Source organism: Neolamprologus brichardi, chromosome 3, assembly GCF_056152115.1.
Source record: "Neolamprologus brichardi isolate AB-2024 chromosome 3, ASM5615211v1, whole genome shotgun sequence".
Classification (NCBI taxonomy): Eukaryota; Metazoa; Chordata; class Actinopteri; order Cichliformes; family Cichlidae; genus Neolamprologus; species Neolamprologus brichardi.
This window is the reverse complement of record NC_142106.1, coordinates 36329751-36340685: the sequence shown is the minus strand read 5'-3', so window position 1 is coordinate 36340685 and position 10935 is coordinate 36329751. Positions and strand designations below refer to the sequence as shown.

The window sequence follows — 10935 nt, the reverse complement described above, 5'->3', positions numbered from 1 at the left end:
CACATTTCTTCAAGCACTCCGAGAACCTTTCACGTCAACTTTCGTTTGCGTTTCCATTTCTGCAACGGCAGAGATTTATCTTAAGTGACAGATGTGATGGATCAGGCAAAGCTGCCAATTAGCGGTATGAACATGCAGCGCCCGCCTGTCAGGTTAGTGGGGAGCAGATGGGTTAAAGATCTAATCAGCCTGCAACTGAGTTAAGCTGGACGCAATGCAGCTAATGGCACTAATGCACCTAAAGCGAGAATACATGATGGTTATTGCTGCATTGCCAGTTTTAAGGTGGAAAAAGTAAAAGAAATAAAAATAAAAATGTGGGAGACAAAGCAGGGGCTCAATTGCTGCCAACTCGCTGTCTGTGTGTGAACGACGGTGTGGCTTCAGTGCGTAAATGCTACTGAGAGAAACATGAGACCAGGGGAGGTAGAGGGAAAGGAAAGAAATATGCACATAAACTGGTTAATGCGCACAGGGGCAGGGGAGAGCCGCCCTTTGCAGAAACTGGAATGGGGGTGGGGGGAGGGAGTCCCCAAATGGTCAGAGAAACCCTTTCTGCAGGGGTCCATTGTCTGCTGACCATGACTATGAAAAGAAAGCTGTTTACAGGAGACAGCATGTTGTGTTGCTTCGACGGTTGCCTGCAGTTGATCACTACACGTTGCCGTTTTGTCTGATGTCTCCCTTTTGTTATCCCCACCTAAAAAAAAAGTGCTTCACAGCTTTGCGGTGCGATGCCTGGGCTTGCTTTCTCAGGTCTGAATTGCAGGCTGCGAGTGTTTCTGCTCTCTTTTTTCCCACATCCTGCCAGATAAAGCAAATCCTCCCTCTCCTCATCTCAAAATGACTTGTGTATTATTAAAAGCTTTTAAATGGAGCAGAGTGCTGGCTGACTACCAAATCCACTGCCTTGTTGCCAGGGAAACACATACCCATGGTCTCCACTCCTCCTCCTCCCTCTCAGTGCTTTTTTCCCCCTCCCACCCCTCCTCCCCTCCCCGGAGGCTCATATTTCAAAACCATCAGCAGTCTTGTGCGCTCACACTGCTGCCTTTCAACTAAAAGCTTTTTGTGCTTCCAGTGAAGCAGAATGGAGGGGAGAGAGAGCAGATGGGAGTGGTTAGAGGAGAGGGGAGGGAAAATAAAGGGCCTCCCTCACCGTTGCCAGGGCAACTTGATGTCACGGTGACATCACGCACCACTAAAAGCTTTTAACCGGATTCCTCTCCTGCCTTAGGCCCCATTTTGAGTCCTCTTTCAGCTAGACTAGGGGGAAAGGCACAGGCAGGGTGGTGGTGTGTGTGTGTGCCTTCCTGCTTCTATTCCTCCATTACTGGAGACTCAACACGGCTCTTTAGCACAGTAAAAGGCTTTCAAAACCAACCTCTAAAGCTCTGCAAACAGAACCAGCACAGGTCAAGAGAGTCATTTAAAAAATTTAAAAAAAATGGCATCAGAGGATGGTTTCAGCTACCTGATGCCAGGCCACAGTGAGAAACACAGACGGGCCCCGAACTGGACCGATGGCGAAATGAAAGCCCTCCTGTACGTGTGGGAGGAACACCACAACGAGCTGAAAATGAGCAAGAGGAACGCTAAGGTTTACGAGAAGATGTCCCAGAGGTTCTTTCAGCTGACAGGAGAGCAGCGCTTCAAGGAAGAGATCAAGATGAAAATCACCAATATGTCTTTTCAGTACAGGCAAGTGCAAAACCCCGGTCCAAAGTCATGGCTCCAACTGCTGCATGACCAACCCCCCCCCCCAATTTTTTTTTTTGTTTTACATTTTCTCTGCTTTAACAGGCGACTGAAAGCTACAGTTGGCGAAGGCAGCGAGGCGCCAGATTGGCCGTACTACAAGGCCATAGAGAAGATCCTCTCCAAGCCGCTGGAGAACGGCAGGGTGAACTCTTTGGAGTTTCAGGCCTCTGCAGCGGGTCCCTCCACTTCCTCCCAGTCGACAGACAACCTGGTGCCACAGTCAGAGGAGGGGCTGATGGGATTCTTGCCAGAGTACACAGGCTCCTCGGACGAGATGGAGATCAAACAAGAGCTGGACTCGCTGAGCTCTGATAGTGAGCACACACAGGGCTCCAGGTAACAGGAAATAGAGGAGACACACAGTGCATGTGTGTGTCATAGTGAATATGTGCACTTTTGAAACACTCATAAAGATAATAATAGATGAACTGACCTTTGTATGCTATTGTTTCAGAGAAGCAACCCACCAGATATACAGTTTTATACAGTTTTCAGCTTGCCAGCTATAACTGAAAGTGACTACCTTTCCTCAGCTGGGTTACTTGTTGTTATGCTTTATTTAAACCTTGAATGGTAAAATTATATACACGATTGCTTTTTTCTCTCTGCGTTTTAACAGTTTTGTTAGTTTCTGTAAAGTATTACTTACTTACTAATAATCTGTGTAGGTCTGTCTGTTCCTCTGATCCACTCCAGACTTGGTGACTTTAGCCATAACAGCTAAGTGCTAAAGTCTTAAATTCACCCTAATTCTTTAACCCTAAAACCAAGCCTTAGCCCTCAAATAAACTTTTGATGGGCTGAAAAATCGTCACTCTGATGCACTAAAATTCAATCTGGATGTGTTTTCTTGTCATTATTGTTGTTGTTGCGTTTTGCTGTGGTTTGCCACAGCAAACCACAGCAAACGCTCACTCATGCTTAGGGATGGGCATCGAAAACCGGTTCTTGCTGTTTCAATTCCTTGGAATTGTTTGCCAGTTTTGCAAACGATTTCCTTATCGATTCCAGTCGCCCCGAATGACGTCACCACGTTGTGGAGCGTCATTTACCTGGCAGGAAACATGGCGGCTCAAACGCTCAAAAGTTTGATTATACTTTACGAGAATGGATGACAACAGGGCAACTTGCAATACTTGAAAAGTAGATATTTCATTTAAGGGAGGAAACACTACGAATATGCAAAAGCATTTGCTCACAAAACACACGATGACCTTAAATGAATGTCGTGTTTTTAATTCCGCTCCGGACTCGTGAATCTCAACCCAGCAGCAGCGGTAACGTTTGCACGTCCTCTCCCGTTAATGCTGCAGGTAAATAATCAACTAACAGTGCATATTATGTTAGCGCGATCTGCCTTATTACAAAACCTGCCATTACTGTGCATTTAGGTGATGAGAGAGAGAGAGACAGACAGAGTCTGGCTCAGATGCTGGCAGTTCTTGCTGCAGTCTACCGGTAGCGTCTCCTTTCAGGCCAGGATAGACGAATGTCACCGAGCAGTGACTAAGTTTGTGGTAAAAGGCTTGCACCCATTTACCACAGCAGATGCCCCCGATTTTCGGTAAGTGAATGTGTTTAATTGTAGGCAGGGACATTACTGGATATTCTTGTGTAATTGCTACAGAATATTTTATGTTATACTTTGTTATTGCTACAGAAGAATGTTTATTTTATTATTTTACATTTACAATTTTTTTTCCTGGGGACCCTGTGACACCCCATTGAAGAGCCGTAGGCTGTGGATCTCTTAAGATCTCACTGTTGGGTTTGTAAGGCCATGTTACTCCTAAATTTCTATCTTGTTCAAAGAGACGATATAAAACAAAGTTCTAAGCTAATCGACCTTAGTGTTCTCCTTTTTATAAAGAATCGATAAAGAATCGAATCGTTAAACAGAATCAAAATGGAATCGGAATCGTGAAAATCTTATCAATACCCATCCCTAATCATGCTGCTTCTCCAGAAAGCTGCAGCCCACAATCTGCCTGTACTGGTTAGGCAAAATCAGAAACATGCATCCAGCTGATGTGTCCTCAGGGCTGTCTTCTTATTAAAACTGTGCCTCTCAATTGTCTGTCTTAATTGTCAGAAAAATCTGTAGATTGTAGCTACCAGTAATAAGCCATGTTTCACTCCCTTTAAATGCCGTCCAGAGTAGCTGGTTGTAAAACACTTGCAATGGTTTACTTCTATGATTTCTGCCTTCGGCGCGAGGAGCCGATGCACACACACCAATGTTATGTTGGAGGTCGTTGAACTAACCTGTGAAAATGCGAACCCAGTGTGATCTCTTCTTACCAGGCACTGCCTGCTCTGAAAGGTTCCCCTCTCTGCTCCCCCAGCTCACATCCTATCTTGGCCAGGAAGAGGAAGGCCAGCAAGCACCTGTCCTTGAAGCGGAAGAAACTGCGAGTCTTGCAGGCTATGCTGCAGCAACAGAAGAGGTCGAGCCGGGCCATGGAGGAGATGTGCAGGGAGGTGCGTCGAGCCGTGCACCAACAGAACCTCCTCCAGGTCCAGTGCCTGCAGCTGCAGGAGCGCATGATGAACCTCCTGGAGAAGATGATCCAGCTTCCCGCCACTGCATCAGCCACATGGGGTCAGAGCGGGGTGAAGGATCCGGGAAAACCATAAAGTGTTTTTTGTCTTGTTTTGTTTTTTATTGGGGGGCATTGCCTCACCTATAGCCTTGTTGAATACAAAAAAAATGATGTATTTTATTTTGGCATTCCAGGTTTATCCTATTGTGAGTAAAGCTCTGTGTAGAAATGGTAGAGACAGGCACGAATACAGGCTTTTACCATTTCTGGAGGAGCATCATTTGTAGAAGATAAACATGTTATTGCATTTGTTAGCACTTTAGCATAAACATTAAGTCAGGCTCCACTGTACATTTTCATTTTAGGAACAGTTGTATGAGATTTCTTGATAATTTGCCAAGTACCCTAATAAAAATCACTGTGGGAACAACAGCCATCATTTTTTTTCTTTGCCAGGATAATTACATGTTACATGGGAGGTCTGATGCCAAAACAGGGCAATTTGTAGCAACCATGAACCAGGAATTTAGGCGGTAATCCCCACTGTTACTGCAGTCATTTGGTAAAGAGCTGCCAGCAAATGGCAACACAAGCTGCTTGAGATTTCTCAGAAAAAGAAACCTTAACTATGTCTTTTTGTGCAAAATAGTAGCTTTAATGAAACATTCCTGACTTTCTTTTGCGTGAGAATGTGACAGAGTGATTGGTAACCTTGATATTTATAGTGTTATACTGACATCCACATAAAAATTTCTAGGAATATGGGTTATTAGTCATAATAAGACTCTTGACAAGTCAGACAGATTCTTCTATTTGTATCATAACAAAGACACTGATAGTGGCTAATCAAAGTCATATAATAGCATTTTTACAGCATTTAGTTTTAGGATTTGATATATACGGAAGCTTTCATTCAAGGCAGAAACCCTCAGATTTGTTTCTTGAGAACTGACAACTATGCAAAGATAACCTGCTGCTGTCTTTCACTCTAACATCCCCCATCTCCGTGACTCTACAGTACAATTACTGGGATGCAAAATACACAGAGGGTGGAGGCTGACGTTAGCTGAAATATTAAGGTCTTTGCCTTTCAGCCCATTTTAAGAGGATTTGGAGAAATAGGGGGGATTAGGCTAGTTCCATAACACATTACACCAGCTCAAAGGAAGTCACTCCTTCATGAAAATGAGAAAGCAACATCGTTTGTTTCCTTATAACACACTGAACTGTGTGGCCTGTGTTTGGATAGTATGCTCATTGCTCACAGCCGTAATAAATAAATCATAAAGTCCAACGTCATTGCATTAGACTTCTAATCCTGTTGTTATATAGTGGTTTGTCAAAACGGCTGTCAGCTTCTTGCAAATGAGTAAGCTACACCGCACATGAGTAGTAAGGCCAGGGGTGAGGCAACCGTTGCAGCCCTTTGACCAGAGTTAGTGTTTACACACCATCCGTCGTAAAGAGCCGCAGTCGAGTGGAGGGGAAGGAGTTAACCAGAGGCAAAGTGGATGAGACATACTGCAGTAACCGCAGAGTCATATGGGTAAGACCTTTTTTATTTTTACTTTTTGGTTTTTAAGTGATCAACTTATCACCATTGCATGGGCAGTGCCTTTTAACTTTCATTATATTCCTCCTTTTAGACATAAGTCAGGGGTGAGTCTCCAGAGAACTTTCTGTGAACTGAGCAGAGTTATTTATTAAAAATATCATATATAAATAAAAAAAAGTACATACATACTTTACTTTACTTAAGGGAAAAATGAAGCTTGTCAACTGCCATCATTGTCAGCCAATAGCGTCACTCCCACTGTTTGAATATTGAACGCAAAGGCGATGCTGATTGGCCAGTGGGAGGAGTCACATGTTCCGGAGACGTTACGCTGTCATGGTTACAGTGAAAGACGCTTTGTGATTTCCGTGGTGAGTGAATGGATGGAGGTGGTGCCCTCGAGCTCTGCCATATGGAGTACCGAATCACTGCAGGGAGAGAATAGAGAAAAAAAATGGACGCGTGAAGCGGAAAATGTAAACGTGGTAGACTCGTGTTAACGTAAACGTAAAACCCGTGGGCTTTTTTTTTCTGGCACAACTTTAAAAGCAGGTACTGTTAATTTTTTTTCTCGATAAGGTCTTAATTGTTGTCAAAGTTTCGAGCTAAGTTAACATTGTTTGTCGCTTTAAAGTTGCCAAAACTCTGAAAAAAGTCAAGCAGGAGCTAGCTTTCGCTATTTTTGTTTCGTTTTTTTTCCCCTCATAAAATGACTCGGGCGGTGACTTAAGTGTTGGAACATTTAAAAGCTGTGGCTTACCGACACCAGAGTCCTTCATTAAAGTGGTGGTGAGCAGGGAGCCAGCTGGCGGTGTGTTTTGGGGAGTGGGTGGAGGGGTGACTGGGAGTAATATGCGAGCTGTTTGCACATAAAAGCTGCCTCTGTTTTAGCTCAGACAGATAATTGCAGAAATAAGATTGATGTGGACCGATGTGGGTTGCGTTACTTGGTTATTAAATGAAACTGATTAAATTAAATTAATTTGTTGACTAGGTGAGAGCAAAGATAGAGCTAGAAAAACACCCTGCTTTTTCTAACACTACTTAAAAAAACGATGTTATTCTGTTTTCAGTATCTGGTCTTTACATTATTTATTAGCAGTATTCATCAATAAAATAACCATTTAATGTAATTAATAAAATGTGCTGTAGAACTTCTCATTAGTTTTCACAAAGAACTCTAGAGCTGTCGTTTATTGGCAAGTATTTTTGACATTTTAATGCATGAGTTGTAATTTATTAAGTCTTTGAACAATTTGATGTGGTGGAAAAACATGTCGTCTTCTTTACTTTTTGTCCTTGTGTTTTGCTTTGTGTTACCATAAGATGACAACAACACAATAGTGTTGGCAACGGGCAAGTGTTTCAGTTCCCACATGCGGCAACAAAGATGAGGATACAGGGACAGCCTGAGGGCGCGAGGAGGCGTCTGGATATGAATGCATCCGGTGAGTTCAAGAGCGTGGAGGTCATCCGTGGTCGGGCTGGATATGGCTTTACTATTTCAGGACAGAGGCCGTGCATGTTGAGCGGCATCCTGGAAGGAAGCCCGGCATACTTGGTGGGGCTCAGACAAGGAGATTGCATCATGGTCATCAATGGAAGTGACGTGTCTACTGCTTCTCATGAGGCTGTGGTGCAGCTGATTGGCAGCTGCAAAGGACCCCTGTGCTTGGTGGTGCAGGCTGAAAGCCGAGTGTTGGGAAACCCAATCCTTAATGATGTGAAATTTGGGTTTGCTCAGAAAAGTGGCGTTTTCCAAAAGGCAAGTGTTTTCCGCACCGTCTCAGATGACTCAAACAACTCCTCCTTTAACGCGAGTTGTTCGGTTGCCGCCAAACAGAGGCCGGTTTCAGAGCCGGATATGTCACAGTGGTCACAGCAGTGGAGTGCTTTAGCTGAGCAGCCAAGGGAGGAGACTTCCACGTCTGGGGATGCAGACTCTGTTATTACAGACGAAGCCAATCCAGACTGGGGTGTTTTGAACATGACTTTGGTGGTTGGCTACCTGAGCTCCACAGAGCTGATTTTGAACACTAGTGAATCAGAGGACTGTTCAAAGGCCATTCTGGAGAGAATCCGACAGCTGGGCACTGAGCAGGACACCCATACCCTGGTGATGATGAAGATCATGTTTGATTGCATTCGTCTTTGTGACGACGCTGGAGCTGTTTTGGCAGCTTTCCCTGCTGAGAACCTGGTCTTGGGGGCTGTGTGTACTGAAGACCCACGTTTTTTTTGCCTGGTCACCACAGGGCATATTATTAATGGCCGTGTGCCAGAAGATAGTCCTCTGCGTGCCTCCTGCCATGTTTTTTTCATTGACCCAGATCTGGGAAATCACAAGGATCACACTGGGATTGCTGGCCGTTTTGGTTTCAACTGCACTCCAGATCCAGATGCCTCGGGCTGCCTGGAATTCCCACAGACTCCCCAGGATGTTCTTAACTTTGTAACAGTACTTTACAGCGACATGGGGGAGGCTGTGGAACGACTAAGAGTGAAACTGGACGCAGAAGCCCACGAGCATGCCAAGGAGAACGTCAGCACTGCCAAACGTGGCAGTGCCAGCAGCAATGGGGACAGTGGTATTGGAAATGTTTCTCCCCCTGAGGAGAGAGCGGACAGGGATTTCCCTTCGGTGATCCAAAACCATCCTGGGGCCCACCTCCCCAGCTGTCCATGGGATTATCCTCCGGCTGAGGGCCTCACCCCAATAACCCTCTCCAAGAATGGCCAAAAACTTAATCCAGAGAACACTACCAGCACAGATTCCCTTTCAGAGTCATTACCTGGCCCAGATTCTTTAGTTAGCTTTTATGGAGGACCCCCACCCAGACTACAGTTCCAGTTCAAGCCCCCACCACCTCTTATGCGTTTGGATAAAAAAACAAACTTCTCTGGAGATCCTCTCAGAGGGAGCCAACGGTGGTTCTCAAAGCCAAAGTGGCCAAAAGTCATGAGTAGTGATCCGGCACCATGTGAAACATCCAACAACTGGCCCTCACACAATAGTCTTAGTGCCAGCACCAATAACCTGCCACCTCCAATGAGCCAGATACCCTCGGAAAGATACCAGTCAGCTGAAGTCATGATGCTGCCTCCCAGGGAGGAATGGACCAGAAAGTTTGTAGAACAGAGACAGAAGCAGCAAAAGGATGGCAGCACTAGAAATGTAAGTAAGACACTCTTTCTTGTTTTGTTTTTTTCACTTTAAAGCTGCAATCTAAAGAATTTAAAAATAAACATTTCTTATGCTGCCATTGAAGTAGTTAATAAGGTTTATGAGTATGTATAAATGACCTGTGATCTAAAATACAGGTTTCAGGCATTTAACTTCCACAAGAGTCAAATATGAAAAATCATATATTTATCATGTTTTTTTAACCCAAAAGGTTAAAATTTCTTGATAGTTATTTACAAAAAAGGGCAAAAATGTTAGAAAATATTTTTTTAATTTCACGTGTGAGGGGGCCATTATATGCTTTCCCCCCCCTTTTTTTTTAAAATCTCGTATGTACTTTTAAAATTGCAGATGTTCAAATTAAAAATGGCACACAGCAGCCCAACTACCTGCTCTTTGTATGCTGCAGCCAATCCAAGAAAGTAGTTTTAAAGGGGAGGACGTAAAATAGTTTATTTCAGACTGAGAATGAACTGAGCAACTGCACCAAGGCCCATCATCAAATTAATAAGGATTATTTTGAGGTGTGAGTCATGCAAAGCTCTACCAAGCTAGAATGCAAGTCAGAAATGACGTCCCTGTAGTAGGTCTTTAATATGTCCTCTTGAAGTACCCGGTGATGTTTATAGGATCTTTATAGGTGTCCTGACAGAGACATTTTATGTGATCAGCAACAAGCATGAGGTGTCCTGTCTTTCAGAAACTCTTTAAAAATTTTTTTTTTTGTATTCTTGTTGAACTAAACGCTTTTACTTAAGTGCTGTGCAGATTTCTTTGCTAAAATGTAAAGTTTATTATTCCTGTCACCTTGAGGCAAGAGCATCTGCTTCTGTGCTTATAGTGGCTCTGGAAGTATTAAATGCTCAGAAAGAATTGAGTTTCCCGACATCAAGGGGGTGTTAGTAAGTCTGTTTTTGGTGGCACCTAACATGAAATAAAACACCACTGCTCAATGCTCAGTTGGTGCAGTGTGTCAATTGAGCTCAGAAAACACCTGCTGAAAGTTAATGTGCAACTCTATAAAGAGGTTTTTTGTTTTTTTTTTTTACTGTTGGTTTCCTCTTTGTCCACAAGATGTCCCTGTGTATCCATGAGCTCCAAGGACCACAATTACTCGTCTAAAGTATCTCTGAAGTCGGCTTTTTCACTAAGCAACAGACTCGAATTAGTCAGCATGTAGGCGATCTTGTGTTTGTAAATAACTTTGTAATCAGGGACACATGCAGCGGGCTTTAGATTAAGTTTGGCTACAGAATGATCTCATGTGATATATTTTTTGAAGTTTTTATTTAAGTTTATTTCTTTAAGAGAAGCATTCCCCTGTGTTTCCAAGTCAGAGCTTGATTGCATCTTTTCCCAGCAGCTTGCATTAGATCAGAAAAAAAGACTATCTTGAACAGGAAGCCAGACAAATTACAGGGTAGAGCCCATGTCATGCAGCAGTAATTATCTGCAAGCAATAGACACAAAACCTCTCCAGGCACAAGAGTATGCGGTGGCTGGTTAGAATGCAGTATCTTTAAGATATTAGCGATTGTGTTTCCATCTGCAGTCCGAGAGACTGTTACATTAGTGTGCAATTATATCTGAATGTAGAATCACCAGGAGAGAAATCTGTCACATCTTGCGCATCATTTTAGATTCCCAGAAAGATGTGTTTGAACAAACTCATCTCAAATTCAATTCTTACTTTGCTTATACTGTTACATTTCCATTTTCTCCTATCCGCGAGTAACTCCATTATCTTTGACTCTCCGTGCAAAAACACATCACAAACACTTCAGTTCTCGGAAAATTATGACATTATCTCCGACAGTCATAGCAAATGTCGTGTTTTACAGTTAAATAAGCAAAAAATTTCTGTAGATAAATAGATGTCAGTAACAGTAGTT

General features: G+C 43.4%; 2 protein-coding genes across 4 annotated transcripts in view; both read left to right on the top strand.

The window, feature by feature from the left end:
• The first annotated feature begins 1173 nt into the window (after window positions 1-1173).
• Window positions 1174-4725, top strand: msantd1 (Myb/SANT-like DNA-binding domain containing 1). Its single transcript, XM_006807727.3, has 3 exons — window positions 1174-1701; window positions 1804-2097; window positions 4107-4725. Exons 1-3 carry the CDS (start codon window positions 1448-1450, stop codon window positions 4396-4398), a joined length of 840 nt encoding a protein of 279 aa, XP_006807790.1. The 5' UTR covers window positions 1174-1447; the 3' UTR covers window positions 4399-4725.
• A 1033-nt stretch (window positions 4726-5758) lies between these two features.
• The window catches only part of LOC102783667 (regulator of G protein signaling 12), a 44963-nt gene continuing 39786 nt past the window's right edge, over window positions 5759-10935 (top strand). Inside the window, exons 1-2 of one of the 3 annotated variants that reach the window (XM_087837196.1) lie at window positions 5759-5850; window positions 7186-9034. In XM_087837196.1, coding sequence (XP_087693322.1) covers window positions 7250-9034 — 1785 coding nt within the window. In that variant the 5' untranslated portion in view covers window positions 5759-5850; window positions 7186-7249. The other 2 variants (XM_006807724.3, XM_006807725.3) reach the window with 2 other exon arrangements.

Excerpts from the sequence above, each read along its gene's own strand:
- msantd1 (XM_006807727.3), top strand. The coding sequence starts at position 1,448 with ATGGCATCAGAGGATGGTTTCAGCTACCTGATGCCAGGCCACAGTGAG. Across the intron at positions 1,702-1,803 it reads AATATGTCTTTTCAGTACAG|GCGACTGAAAGCTACAGTTG; the intron begins GCAAGTGCAAAA and ends CTGCTTTAACAG. Across the intron at positions 2,098-4,106 it reads GAGCACACACAGGGCTCCAG|CTCACATCCTATCTTGGCCA; the intron begins GTAACAGGAAAT and ends CTGCTCCCCCAG.